Source organism: Mesocricetus auratus, unplaced genomic scaffold (assembly GCF_017639785.1).
Source record: "Mesocricetus auratus isolate SY011 unplaced genomic scaffold, BCM_Maur_2.0 Super-Scaffold_100018, whole genome shotgun sequence".
Taxonomy (NCBI): Eukaryota; Metazoa; Chordata; class Mammalia; order Rodentia; family Cricetidae; genus Mesocricetus; species Mesocricetus auratus.
Window position 1 is genome coordinate 21,061,154 of NW_024429199.1, and position 20,619 is coordinate 21,081,772.

Below are 20,619 nucleotides of genomic sequence, written 5' to 3' on the forward strand. Positions count from 1 at the left end.
TTGACTGGGTAATGTCTTGTCTTTCAGAGAAATAAGAGAAAATTTGTTTTGAGGGAACTACATAAGCTATATGTTTCAAATATTTTTGAATCTGCAGCATTTGGATCCCAACTTCTTCTTGTTTTTTATTAAAAACTTGGAATATCGATATTACTTTTGACAGGTGTCAGAATTCATTCAGAGCTTGCCTGGGTGTGAAGAACACGGAAAGGTGTTTAAGGATGAAGTAAGTATTCCTCCATATTGCAATAACGCTTCTTAATGGTATCAGATCCAGGTGATGCATCAGTGGAGATGTGCGTTAAATTAGCAGTCCAGAAGAGATGAGTGCTCTCTATCAAAGTAGACAGCTGGTGTGTAGTTGCATTGCAAGCAGTCTTGACTGCTTGAATAAAATGTCTTACAGAGGATGAGGTCCAAAGGAAAGCTGTACAAAGCATTTCACAAGCAGGCACAGTAGCACTAGCGCACTATGAAACGCCCCACAATACTTAGTAGCATGTTCTTAAATAGATTATGGCACAGAAATAAATCAAAGCAAGAAATTAGCAGTGCTTTAATACGGGGGGAATTTTTTTCATTACTTTCATTTCATATATCATCCTAACAGTATCAATACTGAGTCCATTTGTTGCTCAGAATAAAGACTACTGTTATAGCCAGGAGCAGTCTTACCTATGTCTCAGTAATATGTGTAAGAAAAGGGATTCATTATCATCTACCTTGAGATTATCTTTTTTTAAAGTATTTATTTGTTTCAAATTAGTATCCAAAGTAAGAGGTTTCCTTATGGCGTTTCCACATACACTTGTTTTGGCTAATGCCTTCTCATACATGCGTGCCCCCATCTCCATATTCACCCTGACCTGGTCCCATTCAGCCCCCAGAATTCCTCATTCAGCTCTCATGTCACATGTAGTCCGTCACCCTTCCCATCCTGCCTCCTTAATACTTCTTCAAATTAGAAGCCAGGACTGTATATGAGAAAGAATACAGTATTCAACTTGGAGTCTGATTACTTGACTTAATATAGTATTTCCAGACCCAACTATTTTTTCCTACAAATTCCATACTTTTATTTTTCTCTGTTGGCTGAATAATAGTCCATCATGTATATGTCCAACATTTTTATTTTCCATTCAACTATTGGTGGACATATAGACTGATTGCATTCCCTTGCTATTGTGAATAGAGCAGCAATAAACATGGATTTGTGAGTATGTGGAGTCCTTTTATCTACGAAGGAGTCTTATAGTGATTATATTTTGTCTGTGAGAAACTTCTACACTGATTTCCAGTATGGCTGCACCAGTTTTCACTCTTGTCAGCAGTGAATAAGGGTTCCTCTTTCCCCACATCATCTCCAATATTTGTTTTCTTGATGACAGAGTGTGTGCAGAAGTCAATGAGCAACATGAGGCAGTCAGTCCTCTTTTTCATGTGGGTTCCAGGAATGAAACCCATGTTGTCATCGTCAGGCTTTGTCCAGTGAGTCATTTCAACAACCCCTTGTCTATATTTAGTAGAATGAGGAAAATGTTTAAAAAACAAAAGCAGCTACATACTTATATAAGACTGTAATTAGTTAATTCCAGGGAATTCAGGGTTGTAGGAACTTTCGAAGGCTACCATGACAAAACACAGCTTAGTCACTTAAAATAGTAGAACTGCATTGTCTGACAATTGTGGAGGCAAGACTAGAAATCAGGCCTTCTAATGTCTGTTCCAGCCCCTCCTGCAGCTTATAGATAATTCTCTCTCTCTGGCTGTCTCTGTGTCCAAATTTACCTGTTTTAAAGACCAAAAAACTTTTACCTTGTAGACACTAGTCCTCCTGGACCAGCAGCCCACCTGGCCCATGTGACCAGTTACTACTTATAGTTGCAATGACTCCATTCCGAAACAAGCTCACATCTGAGCAACTAGGGTTTAGAAGTTAAACAGAATTTGTAAAGGAGGGGCTGGAAAGATGGTTCAGTGGTTAGCAGCACTGTTCTTCCAGAGGACATAGGCTTCATTTCCAGCACCCACATGGAGGCTCACAACTGTCTATAACTCCAGTCCCAGAGGATCAGATATCATCTCCTTCCTTCACAGGTAATGCACACGTGTGGTGCACAGTCATACATGCAGGCAAAACACCAATGCACATAAAATAAAAATGAAGAAAACATTTCTTAAATAATTTGCAGCTGGGCATGTGGTGTACACCTTTAGCCCCAGCTTTCCAGAGGCAGAGGCTGGTGGATCTCTGTGAGTTCAAGGCCAGCCTAGCTACATAATGAGTTCCAAGACAACCAGGCTATGAAGAGAAACCTTGTCTCAAAACAAAACAAACGAAAAAGAATTTTCAGAAGATACAGTTTAACCCCCATCAAGGTATTCACTGTGGTCAAAGCTTCTAATTATTCTGAGACAGAAGACACATTGTCTTTCTCTTTGTTGTTGTTGTTCAAAATGGGGAACTTTAAGAAGAAATTAATATATCTTAAGACCATCTAATTCCTTAAAGGCTGAAATATGTATGTATGTATGTATGTATGTATGTATGTATATGTTCGTGTGTGTGTGTGTGTGTGTGTTCTGTCACATTTGTCACCCTACTAAACCAGATAATCATTTTCATGTGAGTGTACTGTTCTGGAATTCAGCTTTTCATCTCAAAAGGAGCCCAGGAAAAAGAGAATTTATACAATTACCCCAATAGTAGAAGACACAGCCTGTAGTCCGTGATGTTTAACATTGGCCTTACATCCTTCCACACATGCTGTTTCTTGTTTCTCTTCTGCTTATGGAGGCTAACTATGGCCATGGCCAACAAAAATACTCTGTGTTCCTTCATGGTAAAAGGCTAAATCTGTTAGGTGTTTCAGACCGTTTTACTTTGTTGGGTGTGTGATTTTTTTTTTTAAGTTAGACCCATAGATGGGGAATATTGTGTTCATGATCTCTGGTGTATGTCTTCTTAGAATTGCTATGAAGTCAGCTAATAATACAGCATGTAGCTTTGGATAGCCCCACAACAATGCATCTAGTTAACCTGTATTCTTCTGTTTCTGTTTTGTCCTCCCTTTATTTCAGCAAATTGATGGAGAAGCATTTTTACTCATGACCCAGACAGACATTGTGAAAATTATGAGCATTAAGCTGGGCCCAGCTCTCAAAATTTTCAATTCTATCCTGATGTTTAAAGCGGCGGAGAAGAATTCCCACAATGAACTGTGAAGACGGTGGATTCGGGTACCATCAGCTTCCGCTTTAATGCTCATCACGTTTATTCAAAGCACAAGGACGATTCTAGCTCCTGACTGAGCAGTCTCCAGGACTCCCGAGACGAGCGCTACGGGATTCCATCCGTCCCTCCAGACGGCACATACATCCTTAGGAAACGCCTGGGCTTCTCACCAGCTGCTGTCCAGCAACCGTCATCTTTCAGTTCTGCTCACTGAGCTAAACTTACCTTTGTAAATCTTTTGGAAGTGGGAGGAGGGTGGGGAGACGGGGGCTTCATTATTTATGGATGGGGGGGCAAAATAAGAACTTTCGGCATTTTGTAAACATTGTTGGATTCTCTTTCATGTACACTTTCTTCTTTTCGATACTTTCAGAAACCTTTTTATATAACTGAATTTCAACCTAAACCAAATCCGTTGAAACCTGGCTGAGGTTAGCCTGGGACTAGTGTCAGTCGTGTTCGCCCTGTGCCATATTTGGAATCGCAGCATTAGCCAAGCGTAACTTTGCGAGTCACGATATTGCCTGTGTGTCATCCTTTGTTGGGACTGAAGAACTGTAAATACTACCTTTCTTTGAATCCATGTTTTTACTTTTGCACGCATAATGAATTGTTCAACAAATTACTTTTCACCAGCATCTGTATGTTATTACCAAAAAAAAATGTATATAAAAGAACAGAATTGAGAAATAAAATATATAAACCTGTTTAGGTTTGAATGAAGTAGTGTATCTGGGCGGAATCAGTTGTGTACATCATGGTGCCCATGTGATTACCGCCGTGGGTATAGGAGGATTATGCGGTTACATTCCAGGGGATGTTGATCGGGAGCTTGGTTTAGGAGATTATTGTGTGCATCTCTGTAAATGACTTGGAAGTAACTGGTGCTTCACAGAAAAGGACTCTTTCTGTTGATGGAAACACTAATCGTTCAAGAGATCCCTTCAGTCTCACAGGTCCTCCAGGCCCAGGGGATTTCCTCAGAGTGAGCTGAGAAGCAGGGCGTGGACGTTACTGCACAGACCTTTGTGACTGAAACAACAGCAGACCCCGAAATTCTCCACGCTCACGAGTAGAGGAAGTGCTTCCCGAAGCCATTATTTGGAGCCTCCAATGTGGAAAGATTCCTTTTCCTATGAAATATTTTGCCTTGATTTTTAAAGCATCTGGATGCACTTTAAATGAAAGCCCTGGGTTATTTATAAATTCATAGCTGGCAGTGTTTCTTTTGTAAGCATGCACTTCTAGGGGAAAGGTAAATTATTTTGTCAGTCTTTTGATGTACTTTCTAATTCCAAGATTAGACATTTGTTCAAGGACTGCTTTAAAAATAGGAAGTTTAGTAGCATGCTGTCGGAACTCTGGGGGGAGTCCCACCTCTTTCCATAAAACTCTTTAATGTTTTTCTGATGTAGAACTTCCTTTGATGTGCCATAGTAGGAGTTTATTATCAGTCCTTTGCATTTGTCATGATTCAAGGTAAAACAGGGTCCGTGACATCTGCAGTGTCCAATTCATTTCTTTGCATGAATTTGCTAAATAAGCTTTTTATTGTTATTTTTTCCCTTTTCTGTTGTGTTCAGTATTTGTACATTAACTTGCACTTGTTACATGTGATATGAATGAAATAAAATCTTAATTACAGATTCTTTTTATGTATGTATGATTTTTAAGGGGGTAATTAAATAGGAGATGTAGGGAAAAACAGGAATAATATCATATCTAAGAAAAGTTATCTTAGAACACCTATCTGGCATTTACAAGACCCTGGCTTGATCTGCTCCACAACAAAACAATAACAAATAAACAACATTAAAGATACCATAGGCCTGGGGTCTGCCTCGAAGCTAAAGTGCTTGTTACAACAGCATGAGGACCTGAGTTTGGATCCCCAGCACCCATGTAGAAACCAGGCACATCTGTAACCCAGTACTGTAGAAGCAAAGGCAAGTGGATCCCTGAAGCTCATTGGTCAGGAAGCCTAGCTGAATTTATGAGCTCCAAGTTTAGTTAAAGGCGATGCCTCAAAAAACCATAGGTAGGGCTGGAGAGATGGCTCAGCCGTTAAAGGCTAGGCTCACAACCAAAAATATAAAAACCATAGGTAGTAAGGCTAGAGAAGTAGGCAGATAGTTAAGAGTACTTGGATCTCAGCCATCTACAACTCCAGTTCCAAGGGATCCAACCCTGTCATCTGTCCTCCACAGGCATTAGGCACATACATGGTGTACAGACTTACATGCAGCAAACACCCATATTTGTTTTTTGTTTTGTTTTTTAATTAAAATAAAAAGAGGAAATGGGGTGAGGAGAGTGTGATATGGAATGACAAAGGAATATAGATGACCCACTGGCCCACACAGACAGGCATGAATAAATACACACACCACAAAGGAAAAGTGTGTGGTAGAGGGACAGCATAGCAATTTAAGGACAACAGACAAAACAGAACAACAACAACAAAAAACTTCAAAAAAAATCACATTTTTAGCCCAAGTAGTTTTCATCCACACGGAGAATTTTTTTTTCCTTTATAACTTAAGTGTATGCTATAATGAAGGAGATTTTTAAATCTTATTAAAGATTTTGCTCAAGGCTACACAAAACAATAACAAAAGATTTCTCTCCGAAGCAGAATGGTGTTCTGTTGGAGGAAAAGCTAAGTGAGCATTGGACATTCTTGGGTGGCATAGGACTCATTGTGATCAACCATATGATCTTTTCGCTGTCCCATCACTGCAATATGGGCTAGGTGCACCTCTTTTTATAACATTAAAGTTCAAGATGTTTTCCAATCAGTGTTCTAACCAAAGAGACTGAAGAGGCAGTTTCATGGATTTCCAAGTCATCACACTGAGTTAAATTCAGGGTCAGACTTAACTGGGAGGATTTTGCCTCATAATGTCTTTTAAAAACTGACACTCCTGAACGTGTAACCTTGGCCATAGAATACCTATGAACTCAGATCAAATTCAAAGCTTTTAAGTAGTATTTTATTACCAAACATAACAGAGAGCTTAAGTATCTAAGTTTAGGACAGAAGCATCAAAAATTCACTGACACATGGGAGGGCAACGGCATGGGGAAATGGATATATGAGTGCTTCTAAAAAAAAAAAAACACTGACATTTGAGACAACATTTTTTTCCAATCCCTACCTCTAAGGCAACCCCTAAATCAATCTGCAGTTGTTTATGAAGCTTTGGCCACCCTGGAGGTCAATTTGGATAGTCTTAAGTGATGGGAGGTTGAGATCTGATTTCCTTTTCTCTCAAAGATAGAAAACAGGGATTCTGCACATCAAAGATCAATGTCTCCAGGAAGTTGAAAGTTTGGGACAGTCTTCTCGGACACTCAATCCCAAACACATGGAAAGCAGCCACCAAAGCAGCCAGGGCTGTGACACAGTCATCCACCTTGGTGAGCTTCTCTTTGTCCAGATACAGAGAAAACTCACAGCCATTGATGTGGAAAGGGTTTTTAACTCCCAACACTGGGGTGGATGCATGTACCTAAAAAAAGAGGAATGACGTCACTACCCATTGATACGTCAAACAGCTAAATGATAAAGCAGCCTGAACGTCACACAATATTACAGTAAATGAGCGAGTTACAATGTAGCCTAATAGCAATATGAAATGACTTGAATGACCTTATACTCTAGTTATACCAAGGTATAAAGTGAATGTCCATAAACATACTTCGTACCTTCTCATTCACAACGACAAAAAGGCTGGGATCGTCCCCAAAAACACCTGGGAGGAGTAAACAGGTGGCAGTCATCTTCATATCTGTCAGAGTAAGCATGTCTGAGTAAAAGAAATGGGCTTTGGCAAATTGTAAGAAAAGCTATCATGAAGATGTGGGCTTTGCTCTGTATTAGATTATTGCTACCTTCTAGTGTGAAAAGCAAATCTCCTCAAGTGAGTACTTCACAACCATTTTTTTGCATGTGTATGTGTGGTCGGTGTCCATATGTGTATGTGTCTTTACATACATGTGGGTGTCATGCAAATGCATGTGGGTACCCAGAGGAGACACCCAGTGTCCTCCTCCGCTTATTTACTGAAGCAGGGTCTCCTGCTGTACCTAGCGCTTGCACATTCACTAAGTCCTGCCAGCCAACTTCCCTCGGAAGCCTGTCTCTGCCTCCCAAGTACTAGGATTGCAGATGGCAGCATACCTTCCCGGCTTTTACATGGGTTCTGGGGTCCAGATCTCCAGCCCTCATGCTTGCACAGCAAACACTTTGATCATCTCCCCACCCCTCACAACCATTTTTTTTTTTTTTTGGTTTTTTGAGACAGGGTTTCTCTGTATTGTTTTGGAGGCTATCGGTCCAGCCCAGCCTCGAACTCACAGAGATCCGCCTGCCTCTGCCTCCTGAGTGCTGGGATTAAAGGCGTGCGCCACCACCGCCCAGCGTCCCTCACAACCATTTTAACAAAGAGTTTTCTAATGAAAATTTCCAAACTTCAGCTTTACCCTCTAGGTCATGACCAACTGAGGCCAAAGTTCTGGGCTGTGCCCATTCGCCAGGATCATTTACTGTGTTTGGCCTTGTGGTGTGTCTTGTAAGATTAAAGGGTACTAGTGCTCATAGTATAACTTTGTAGTATTGAGTGTGTACTTTTTCTAACTCAGGCTTTTTCTCTCTCTATTTGAAAAACTGTTTTCCATCTCACTTATTGCAACAAAACACTTCTGTCTGTAGTTGCAGAAATGGCTGAGACCACCCCCCATCCCTGGGCTTTACTGACTCTTGAGCACTCCTTCATCTGAATAGTGTTTCATCTTCTCTTGCAGTGCAGTATTGATTGGATTGTCCACCACTGAAAAGGCAGTCAGTATATTTTCCGAGTAGGATTCCAGAATATGCTTTGTTTTCTTATAAATATCTGTTTTTGTAAGAAGTTGGACTTCTCGAAACATCTGAGAGAAGAAAGAAATACATATGTCAGGCCACATGAAAAGGTTACTAGTATTCAGAATATAAGGGAGTGGATATCTCATTAACATTGTATTAAGTGCTCACAGATGACTCGGAATATATACCTGAAGTGCTCACAAATGACTCGGAATATATACCTGAGTTTTTGGTAGCTTTGTGTACTGGAAGCAGGACAAGGAGGGAAAAAATGCAAGTCTGAAGTGGACAGTAAAACAAAGCATGGATATAGAATTAAAACTTTGGAGCCTGGCGTGGTAGCACATGCCTTTAATCCCAGCACTCCGGAGGCAGAGGCAAGTGGATCTCTGAGGTTGAGGCCAACCTGGTCTACAGAGCAACTCCAGGACAGCCAGGACTGGCTATTTGGGTCACAGGAGTAGAATTCTAGGCACATGTCCTTATATAAACCACATTGCTACAGTTATAGTTCATTTTTCTTAACTTGACATAAATCTAGACATAGCAGGGAAGAGAGAATCTCAATTGAGAAATGGCCTCTATTAGAGTGGACAGTGGGGGATGTTTGTGGGCATCTTCTTAATTGCTAATTAATGTAGGAGGGCCTAGGTGGTACCTGCCTGGGCTTCATAAGAAAGGCAAACCAGGAAAGCAAGCTAGTAAGCAGTGTTCCACCATGGTTTCTGCTTTGCTTCCTGCCTCCAGGTCCCTGCCTTGGCTTTTCCTGATGATGGACTATGTAACCCATTAGTCAAATAAACTGAATTGTGTTATCACAGCAACAGAAACCAAGCTAGGACAGTTATGTTTCATTAGCATCCCCAAAGAGGAAAACAGGAACACTACTCTTGAAAAATGCCCTATCTTAGGACTCTAAGGGAGTGTTTTAGAGACCATAGAGTTGAGCTCCGAATTAAAGCAAAAACCAACGGAAACCTCTTGACTCCAAACTACTTTTCCCTACCATTCCCAGAATATTTTAAATTTGGACTCCCAGAGAATTGCACCCCTACTTCCACTCTTCCTATGTTGACAGAATGAAGCCATCAGACCCCTAGTTATCTACACCAATATGAATTAATTTAGTCACCACTGTCCCCTAAAATTGCAGCATTTAACATTACCCATGGGGCCTCACAATTCCTTAGATATTTTGGTAAATCATGAATTGACCAAGGATTACATCTGAAAGTTAAGTCATTCGAAGCTGGAACTCATATCCTCATCAAGGGACCATGGCTCGTGTGAGTCAACTCTCAGTGAAGCTAGTCCTTAGGAAAGGGCTCACACCAGGCAGGTGGGAAAGCAATTATTAAGAAGAACGAATCTGCCAGGTCCCTGGGCCCAGAGCCTCAGGTTTTGTCTTTGGTTTTGTTTGGTTTTTGCTTTTGTTTGTGTTTTTTCTTCATTTTGAGATAATTTCAGATTGATATTAAAGTTCAAATAAGTAGAGCTTACAGATGCCCTTCATGAAGACCCACTTGACAATAAGCTGTAGACATGATGCTTCTTAATTTTCCTATGGGTACTTCCTAAGTACTAAGGCAATTAAAATATTGGGCAATCTAATTTGTCGTCTCATTCAGACTTGCCAGTAGTTTCAAACACATTCTTTCTAGATCCAGAGTCACCTGTGAGATGTAAAAACCATGGCTCAATCCAGGTCTCTTGCCTGGAATCACTGCTGGATTTCAGTTTTGAAAAGTGGTCCACGCTGTGTAGACCTTGCCTCCCTGTTTGTGTGATGCTTTCCCAGGGCTTATGCATGTTGGGTAATAAATGCTTATGTTTCGGGAGCACTGAATGGGAATTTGTCCCTATATTGAAGATACTAACTTTTATCACTTGATTAAGTTGGGATCTACCAGCTTTATACTTCTCAGTGTCTGAATTATGTTGACTTTTATGAGAAGATATATTGAGAATAACCGTCTTTTATATGGATTTTTGACACAAGGTTTTGCTGGGGCGCCTATGGAGCCCAGAATAACTTGGAACTCACTCTGTAGCCCCAACCTGCTTCTGGCCTCTCAAGTGCACAGGGATTATAGACAAGTCCCAGAACACCTGGCTAGTTCATTAACTTTACCAGATTTAATAGACATTGATGCAAATATCACTGTGTTCACTGCCAAGTGGCATTTGGCTTATCTGTCTTTTCTAAATTTGTTAGTCAGTACTCTACTTACCATGGGATAGAATTTTCTCTTCCTCTATATTTATTTACTTATTTGCAATACAACATACTAATAAATTCCTATTCCACTCAAAGGGTTACAAATATGATCCTCAGAATATTTATATAATTTTATGTTTTCTAGATTTTGCCAGTAGAGGATATGTCCTCTTGACATAGTCTAGTTGGTGAACATTTCCTTGTGGCATTTTACAATATTTAAGGTTTATCATAATAAATATATATACCTATATAATATGTATACATATATATATATATACATAGTGTGTGTGTGTGTATGTGTGTGTGTGTGTTTCTTAGCCACAATGTCCCTCAAAATGTGTGGTTCTTTCTATTGGAAAAGTGCCATTTGGAAACTAACATTTCAACCCCCAAAATGTGCCTCTTCCTACAGAAATGTTACTGCTGTGGCCTTTCTCATAGAACAATGTTGAAGAATATGTTCTATATACTGTGAATGGTGTTAGAATCAAAATGAAGGGACTTATTTCAAACACTAGCAAAAGAGAAGCTAAGAGGTCAGGCAGGAGGATTTCACACAGAGGTATGCCTGATCAAAGGGCTGTCACCAAAACCTCTGTCACCACTGTAAGCATGCACAAAGGCCACCCCAATCTTGTACACACAAAAAAGACTTCAGCAAGGATGCTTGGCCAGCTGCCTGTTTAACCTTGATAGTGACCTTATAGCCAAGGATTATCGTTTCAAAAACAGTTTATATAATCTTCCTTATTTTGAGTTTTAGATCCTGAGTTTTCCTCCTTGATTCTGCCAGAGCCAATAAACTCGCACTGTGGTTTCCATTTGCAAATGCAGTATCCACTGAGTATCTCCCATTTGCCATTTAGGTAACGAGGTAGAGAAACATAAAAGCAAATGTGTGAACATGTGTCTAAATAGACTCGACTATACTGATCCATTGAGCTCTAGCATAGTTCACAGGGCTTTCTCTAGCCTTTCTCTTTCTGTGCTTCTAACTCGGCAGTAGTAACCCCTGCCAGTGTCCTCAATGCAGACACAGTCACCAAACTCCCAACAAATAACAGGTGGAAACGCCTTTCTCCACAACTTAAATCATTTTGCCTTTGTTATGTAATGGAAAATTTCTGTTGGTCGTCTTCATGTCTTCTCTTGCTTTGATTTTCACTATGCTGTTAGACCTACCCCGTGAAGTACTCACTTTGAATGATGTGTTTTTCAATTCTAAATGTCAGTCCTCTTTTTCCTTCTATTTTTTTATTCATTGTGTCTGCTGAGATTTCCCACAGACATGACAGATCGGGTTCACTGGCCCTGCTATGTTTCCCATCACACTGAAGCGACTGACTTGTCAGCCTTTGGAAGACTGGGCTAGAGGTAGGACAAGTCAAATGGCTCTAAGAGCTGGGTGGGGATAAGGCTCAGCAGAGCTGGCGAAATTCCAAACTGGTGTCCGCTCTACTGTGCTGGTTTTTCCAGAGCCAGGGATCATGAGTCCTGAAGTCCAGCCCCGCATCCAGAGCAACACTGCTGGCTGCACAGTTGTCACCTGGCAATCCACCAGCAGGGAGTTTGCATCAACTGGTTTTCCTTTACAGGGTGCTAATTTTTTGTTTGTTTTTCGAGACAGGCTTTCTCTGTATTGCCTGCCTCTGCCTCCCGAGTGCTGGGATTAAAGGCGTGCACCACCAACGCCCCAAGTAAATTTTGAACTGTCAATTAAGAACTTGTTGTTCCTCCTGCCAGACTTCATCATTTGTTTGGGCAAGTTTGTTTTGGGTTTTGCCCCTGACTGGGAAAAACGAAGCCTAAGGGTGATTCTTACTCACAAAGCATAGACTTCCGGGTGCCACGTGACTGTGGGAGAGCTTCCCACCACACCAGCCCCAAGTTCTTAACAACACTTCAAGCTTTCTGTATCAGCCCTCAGGCATGCAGCAACCTCACTTTTCAAGGGACCCCCAGCTCTCAGTGAGCTTCTTCCCGTGTCCCATCCCCCCCCAACCCCCAACCCTGCTTCTTCCAGAATCCTGTCAAGCAAACAACAGCTGTCCATCCTTCCCAAACTCCAGGTTCTTCCTGCTGGGCTGAGTGAGACCACTAAGTGCTGCCCGACTCCTGCGCCCGCTCGGTGCAGCCCATCTCATATCTCGCGGTAGCTCTGCACAGCAAGTGCCTCTCTTACCGAGGATCGAGTCCACGGGGCCTAGAGCTAAGGCCTGCAAACAACTGCCTCATCTATTTTGGTTCCTCAGCTCTGTCCGTGCTGGCGATGGAAAGTTCAGGTCAGTAAGTACACCAATAGAACAAATGCAAAACTCAGGTTCTTTACAAACATTTTCCCACGCTCTATTAGCTTTGTTCTTAGGTGTTTTCGCGAAGTTACGGGTTTGCTTTGGAGTCAAGGTCTCACTCTGTTGCCCAACTTGGCCTTAAACTCCCTGTCATTAAAGGCTCTTCCGGCTTCAGCTTCTGATTGGCTGGGACAACAGTTTCATTCGGCAGAACCCACTTTCACCTAACTAAGGGACGGTTGCTGAGACTGCTTCACCGGAGGAGAAAAGTCACAGCACCTCATCGCCTCTAGAAACTTCAAGTTTTTCATTTTTTTTTTCTCCTCCCTCCTAACTCCCTGTGACTTGACATTATAGAAGACAAAGAAAACTGTTACTTGGGAAGTGTTCTGAATATACCATCTTTACTGTCCAAATGTGTGCAAAATGGAGTTATTTCATGTGACAAAATACCCTAACAGTAGAGACACCTCGCCCCCACCCCCATAGTGTGCCCTACAGGGAACTCTCATCCTAAAGACAGCAGCGCTGGTTATCCTGAAGGGGCTTCCGGCAGTTCCGACTGGCTCTACAGTCCTGCTCACACTCTACTGGGACTCACACCCACTGTATTGCCAGGCTGTCTGACCACTGCTCCAAGGAAAGAGGGAGAAAAACAAATGTGACACCAAGACCAGAGACTGTTCTAGTGAGTAGCTTACCTGGTAAGGGCACTTCAGGAAAGGAAACATCTTAAGAATGTCCTTGAGAGGTGTTCGGCAGCCAATCATCTTTCTTCTGATTTCCAAAGTCTGACTCATCCTCCTGTCAATTTCTCTCCAGTCCTTGTCTGTTTTCATGTACTCTCGCTGGAACCAGTGAATATGTTCATTCACCTCCGAATCTAAATAAACAGATTCTTCCTGCCAAACATTTTCAAAGTGTCCATTAGTCTCATGTTTCAAAGCAGTTAAATACTTCATGGAAACTTGGCTCTCTGAGAGACTGTCATCTCACTCTTTAGGATGTATCCCTAAGGTGTGTATTGCTGAGTGTCATTTCACTTGGCCTGGAACATGGTTAGCCAAGGGAGAGTCCATTATGAAAGCAAATTAGGTAGTTTCATACAGTGGAATTATAGTCTATGCTTTTTTTTAAAGGATTGTATTTGTTTCTATTTATGCGAGTGTGTCTGTCTGTATGTGCGCCATGTTGTACTGGCAGTTGAGCTGTTCAGAAAGGATGCTGAAGTTGAACCCAGGTTCTTGGCAATAGCATCAAGTGCTGTGCACTTCTGAGTCATCTTTCCAGTCACCTGTGGCCTTGACAAATTTTAAAGAGCTGTATAAATTCCTACTTATCTGGTTACATGCAATCGGGTTATCCAGAAAATTCGCACTTTTATCGCAGTGTTATTTCTATGCATTTAATTCTTGGAAGACAAGAAAGGGTTTTAAGTAACGTTTTGTTATTTTTCTCTTTTTTTGTGCCTCTGTATGTGTGTGTGTATGCGCGCGCGCACGCGTGTATAGGGGTACATGAACGTGGATGTCAGAGGTTGACGTTAGGTATCTTCCTTGATCAATGTCCATAATCTTATTATTATTATTATTATTATTATTATTATTATTATTATTATTATTATTGAGGAGGGTTCTTACTGAATTGAACTGGCTGACTGGAAGGCCCAGGGATCCTCTAGTCTTTACCTCCGCATCAGTGAACTAGAGTTACAGACTCATGCCACCATATCCATGTGAGCGCGGAACACTGAACTCAGATCCACATTTATTTGATAAACACTTTACCCACTGAGAAGTCTACCCAGATCTTTCTTTTTTTTTTCTTAGGTGCCTGTTTTATAGGTGCCAAGCATGCCAAGCCACCAAAATTCAAACTAACAACTTTTTTGTGACAATAAATCATCAGTGTGGCAGTCTTATTCATTATACACTGGGTGGGTTGGGAGTAGCTACAGAATATCTCATGTACCCTTGTTTAAAATAATTCTAAGGCAGTCAGTTTTGAGAACGCAGAGAGAAACCTTTCTGTAAAAAAATCATTTTGAAGAACACAGCTGACTATGTCTGAATGAAAATTAATTGGCAGTCTAGCTCACCAGGATGCAAGCAGATGTTACCTGTAAGCGAAGAAGTCAATAATAAGCAACTAGAGACAAACGCTAGGGAAATTTCATGTCCATCCCACTGTCTGTAAGCTTAGGATATAGAGCAAGTGAATTCCTAGAAAAATACAGTTCATCACAACAGCTTACAAATAAATTTCTTCAATCTTACATAAAATTCCTTAGAAGATAGAAATCTTTCCACAAACAAAAAGTAGGGATTTTAGACTTAAAATCTACTTGACATTTGAAGCTGAGTGCTCTAAATTTATGCAAAATTTGCCAGAGAATTAAGAAAAAAGGAGAATGCCTCCAGCCATTCTGCAATGTCTCTCTGATGTTACCTTTGAATATGAAAGAACAGTGTAAAAAAGGGGAATTCAGATCCCACTAGTGAAAGAGGTTGAAATACTAGGGACCAGGAAGACTAATGGGCTTATCACTGGAATGCAGCATTCATTTGACATTGCAAGAGAACTGTGGAGCTAAAGAGAAATGTGATTGATTTCCCACTTTATCATGCTGAAATCCCAGTTTGGGAGCCACTATTATAGAAGGGTTTGAAATATCAAAAAGAAATGTAAGAAATGTAATGTATTAAAAGTTCCATTATTTACTTGACCTGTCCAAATATACATGAACATTATATAGTGCATGAGCCGGTTTGAGATGAAAAACAGGATCATTGAAATAATGTTGAAGAGTATCTCATATTGCTCCATATCTATTTATGATTTACGGAAAAACATTCATCAAAGTAAAACAATGAATTTTTTAAACTATAGTTATTAAACAACAACAACAAAAAAGCCCCACAAGCTAACATCATTTTTGAATGGTGAAATTTTAGAAAAGACTCCCCTTAAAATCAGAGACATATGAAATATGCTGTAGTATATTCTTACACAGCTGTCCGCTGAGACAGGTACCAGTGGGGTGGCTCAGTGGGTAAAGGCACCCGCCAGCAAGTTTAACAATCTGAGTTCAATCCCAGAATCCACATACTAGAAGGAGAAAATCAAGTCCCACAAGTTGTATTAACACAGAGACATACACACACCACACTTGCACTAATAAAACAATTTAAAATTCAAGCATAAGACTCTTCTGAAAAAGAATGAGGGAGTGATGGGAAAGTATCCAGATGTTTCACAGCTGTGCAACACGAGAATGCTGCTATTATTGCGGGGGTAGCTGGCTAGAGCAGTGGAGGACAACACAGATTTTTGGGCACAGAACCAGAGAAGCAGCAGAGGTGTACCACAGGCCCTTGTGGAAGAGAAGGGACATTTTACAAAAGCAGGCAGAGTTATTTTGCTGGCAAACAAAAAAGAATCCTCCATGGTTTAAGGACTTTAATGTTAAAGGCAAAACTATGTTTAAAAACTAAGGGAAACAGAAGGACATTTTTATCATTTCAGGGTGGGAAAAGATTTCCCAAAGGCATTAAATCAAAAGAGAAATGACTGATAACAATAACTGTATTAAAATGACAACTTTGTCTGTTACAACACAAGCAGGAATAAATTTAACAGGAAGGGCGCATATGTATGATTCTTGTAAATAAGGAAAAAGGGTCACAGAAAAAAATGGCCTAAAACACAAACAGGAATTTTATGGAGAAGTGAATGTGAACCATTTATAGATACGTGAAGATATGATCAATTCATTATATCAGGACCAACAAAACACCAATTTATATCCAGTAGTTTTGAGTGTGAAAGAGATTCAGTAAGTGTTGCTCAGGGAGTCAAATGTCTACAATCTTTTACAAAAACAATTTAGCTCTGTCTTGCGAAGTTGCATATTTGCATAATCTCTAAACCAGCAGTTCCATGCTAAGCAAAAGTCTTTGGCAAAAGCTCCCACAGAGGAACCAATAATGGGGGAAGTCCTGTACATTTGTTAATAAAGCACTGTTGGCCAATAGGAATCTAGATAGGAGGGACTAGGAGTCCAGGAGGATTCTGGGAAGGAGAAACACAGGAGAGTCGACATGTGACGCCACGGGGTAGGAGCCAGGAACTATTCTCCGGTAAGAGACATACTTAGATTAACAATTATGGGGTAATTACTTAAAGCAGAGCTAGCCAGTAAGAGACAAGCAAGGCCAACAGCTTCATAATTAATATAGCATCCTGTGTGTTTATTTGGGGACTACAATGCGGCAGAGCCCAGGCGACTGGCGGGTGATAAACCAAAGCGGCTAGCAAAGAAAAAGCTTCTCTCAAAGAAAAAGCTTCTAGTAACAAACCAAGGTCCTAACAGCCAAAACCAGACTCAAGTCAGACAACAGTGGACAGGAGAGCAGCCAGATATGGCAGGGTTCCCTGTCACATTAGGTTACCAAGCCCTGGAAAAATAAATGTTCCATTGAACTTAACACTCTGATTGGATCCCAAAGCCATTACAGCAGGTGGAAAACAGGAAGTTATCCAAGTCAAAAATATTCATGACTCTACATCTCAAAAATAAGCCACATAGTAACAATAGATTCATTGGGAACACATGACAAAACAAAAATCATTGTCTTAAAAAGCTGGTGAATGATGATATAAAATTCCAAGGCAGTTACTTCCAGATGCCATGGTATTAGCAAGGTGAGTGTTGGGGCCGGGTGAGGAAAGGAAAACTCAAGCTTATGTAACAGTATCAGCAGTGATCAATTTGTAAGCTAAATGTCACTCCTGGTGTCCATTTTGTTCATAAATAATTTCTATGCCACATACCACACATCATTTTGTATTATCCCAAATGCGTAGAAAGTATCTCTTAACAAATATGTCATATTTGTTTAAAAAATAAAGGTGAATCTAAATTTGGGTTATAGAAACAGCTTGCCACCATTGAAATATGAGATTTTGTTGTTGCTGAAATTGACATTTATAAACTACAATATGCATGATGTACTTTCCCTTTATGCTATCCCTTACCCGTTATGATGCTAAAATATCTAGGCAGCTACTATTTGATCTACTAATAGGATTAGCAACTTTTAGGGTCTGTGTTCCAGACTGAGTGTATTTACTTATTAGAAGAGTGCATCAGAATTTTAACTTCTCAATATTCTTGCCCTTTGAATAGCTTATCTGTTACTAGATGTATTATTAATGACCTTTATGTTGTCAGAGCTTGAAGGAATTTAGAAATTCCGTGGTCCCGATCTCTCTTCTTAGGAATGAGCACACTGAGATCCTTACAAACAAAGTAACTTCAAACACAGAAACAGCCAGAGGAAAGTGGATGCTTCTGCCGGTGTAGACCTGCTTCTCTTCTTTCCAAGGTACATTCCCTAGCTTTGAACACAGGGCAGAGGGCACTTGGGAATCAGCCCATCTGATTCTTACAGAACTGCTCTTGATGTGTCTTTTATAAGGAAAATGTGGGATGTGCTCTCCCAAGAACAGAGGCAAAGGGAAGAGGAAGGAAGGAAGGCCGAAGGCTGAAGACACCACTCCTGCCCCTTGAAACCAAAAAGGACACTACAGGACAGTGACCTCAAAGGAATCGTCATCATTTGATAAGAAAGTAAATTCCGAAGGGCGGTGGTGGTGCACGCCTTTCATCCCAGCACTCGGGAGGCAGAGGCAGGTGGATCTCTGTGAGTTCCAGACCAGCCTGGTCTTCAAGAGCTTGCTCCTGGACAGCCTCCAAAGCCAAAGAGAAACCCTGTCTCAAAAAAACAAAAACAAAAAAAAAAGTGAATTCCTCTTGGATTCAGACACAGTAGCTCTTCCTTTACCACACTGATAGTGGTGGAGCTGTCTCTACAACCCCTAGAGATTCAGCTGTAACGTCAGAGTCTAAGCTGATGTCTGGAACAGAAAGGAGAAGATAAATATATCCAAATTAGATGTCAGCAGATGACTGAGCCTGGTTTTGAAAAGGAAGATATAGGATGCTTAAAAATGTAGTTAAACAGTTTCTTCTTCCAAGAGGTGGATAAACTCAAGTTGCATTTTACTAAACATAATTTTTAGACTCTGCAGTCTGAATAATCCTCCAAAGAAAGTGTCTTGTTATAAGCCCAGTGTGGAGGTGCACATCTGTCATCCCACCATTTGGCAAGTAGAGGCAGGAGGATGGGAGTTTAAGGTCATCTTTGGCTACAGAATCAGCTCAGAGCTAACCTGGGCTACCTGACAGTCAGCATCAAAAACAAAGGGGGGCTGGAGAGATGGCTCAGCAGTTAAGAGGTGCTCTTTCAGAGGACCTGCATTGGATTCCTAGCATCCATATAGTGACTCATAGTCCTGAGTAACTTCAATACCTGTTTATCCAATGCCCTCTTCTGGACACCAAGGGCACCAGGCATGCATATGGTATGTGGATAAAGAAGCAGGCAAAAGACACATACAATTTTTCAAAACTTCAACCATGTTTCCTAAAAATGTTCATTGTCCTTTAGTATACTGTCAAAAATCTAGTGACACTATATGAAATGAAGTCTGCTTCTATGGCGTTCTCTATTTTTAGTGTCACTCTCTTATGCTCTATTTTTTCCAAGGTTAAATGGACTTGAGAGACCCAACATGGTAGGCAGTAGGCATCAGCTTCAATGTGGCTAGTTCATTTGAAGGGCAGACTGGTAATACTAGATTTCAAACATTTCATATACAAGGACAGACTGTAGAATGTATCATTGCTTTTCATCACAATTGCCCATTGAAATGATAATATAGTGACCATAATTGGTTCAGTAAAAGATACTACTAACACCAATTCCATCTGCTTCTTTTTACTTTCATAATGTGGTTGCCAGAAAGTTAGAAATTACCTGTGTGGTTCATATTATATTTCTGTTGAAGAGTGCCATGTTGGAAACTGGGGTTTATGCCTACCAAATTCCAGTTGTGCCTGTTTTTAATTTCATTGCCTGTAAGTAGAATTTGGGGATGATGTTTTCCCTATGGGTTGTGATCAGCCTCTGGGCTAGCATGCAGGCCTGCCTCTCAGGCGATCAGCAAGCAGTTTGTTCCATAAGTCTTGCCCAGTGTTTCTGAGTATTCAACTGGCTTGTAAAGCTTCCCAGCATTAGGAAATTAGGTGCCCACTGATGGCAATAGTTGCATTCTATCTGGAATGCAGTTAACTGTCAACATTTTTCTTCATTCTCTGCTGTCTAGTTTGGTTTTGGACCAAGAGAGGAACATCTGTGGAAACGGATATAAAAATAATGAGTATTTATGCAATTAATCACCGTGTGTCAGCTGCAGTATAAAACAAATAGCAATGCCCTGAGAAACAGCCAAGGGGACTTTAAGGATTCCTGGGCAGGCTTTGGCACAACTTGAAGCCCATTTTATTTCTGGGCCAAACAAAGTAACACAAAACTTCACTTTACAACTTTAAACCCAGGAGGTGTGTACATTCTGAATAAATAGGAAAATGCTTTAAAGACAGAGCTGAATGGTAAATGTAGTGTTGGTAATTTAACAAGTGATAATTAGTTAGCTTTCCTCATTTATTTAGCAAATACTTGGAAAGCTTTGGGATACAAGGGCACCATTAAAAACATCTATTAAATTCCTTTGTTACTATCCTACATATCATGTAAGTTACACCCCCCCAAAAAAAGAGTCCAAATGCCCAAGTTTCACATCCCAGTGGGGCAAATGTTCATTTTATTCCTTCCATGTTTCACCCTCTGAGTAGTGTCCTTAAAGTTAAGGTCACAATGGAAACAATCTATCTCTAGACTGAAGACTGAGAAGGATTTCCAAATATTTTAGGAAGGGAAATAAAAAGTGGATGTGTTTATATGAAGTGAAATGATTTTTCCACTTTTTAAGCAGTTTTATTACAGCATGTGGCAATGCTTCTTACAGATCTCCCTCGCTGGCTACAGAACAAAGACACAGACTCTGAGACCCATGGGGAGGAAGGCAAGGACCAGCCAGA

General features: G+C 40.6%; 2 protein-coding genes across 10 annotated transcripts in view; one reads left to right on the forward strand and one right to left on the reverse strand.

Moving 5' to 3' along the window:
• Positions 1-4,879, forward strand: part of L3mbtl3 (L3MBTL histone methyl-lysine binding protein 3) — a 106,020-nt gene extending 101,141 nt beyond the window's left edge. For all 9 annotated transcript variants that reach the window (XM_040728149.1, XM_013110248.3, XM_040728150.1 and 6 more), the window contains 2 exons: positions 164-226; positions 3,082-4,879. In XM_040728149.1, coding sequence (XP_040584083.1) covers positions 164-226; positions 3,082-3,225 — 207 coding nt within the window. In that variant the 3' untranslated portion in view covers positions 3,226-4,879. The remainder of the gene's footprint in view (positions 1-163; positions 227-3,081) is intronic.
• A 1,327-nt stretch (positions 4,880-6,206) lies between these two features.
• Positions 6,207-20,619, reverse strand: part of Samd3 (sterile alpha motif domain containing 3) — a 37,644-nt gene continuing 23,231 nt past the window's right edge. Inside the window, exons 7-10 of the mRNA XM_005065792.3 lie at positions 13,316-13,516; positions 7,996-8,167; positions 6,944-7,026; positions 6,207-6,747 (exon numbers count right to left, since the gene is read on the reverse strand). Coding sequence (XP_005065849.1) covers positions 6,469-6,747; positions 6,944-7,026; positions 7,996-8,167; positions 13,316-13,516 — 735 coding nt within the window. The 3' untranslated portion in view covers positions 6,207-6,468. The remainder of the gene's footprint in view (positions 6,748-6,943; positions 7,027-7,995; positions 8,168-13,315; positions 13,517-20,619) is intronic.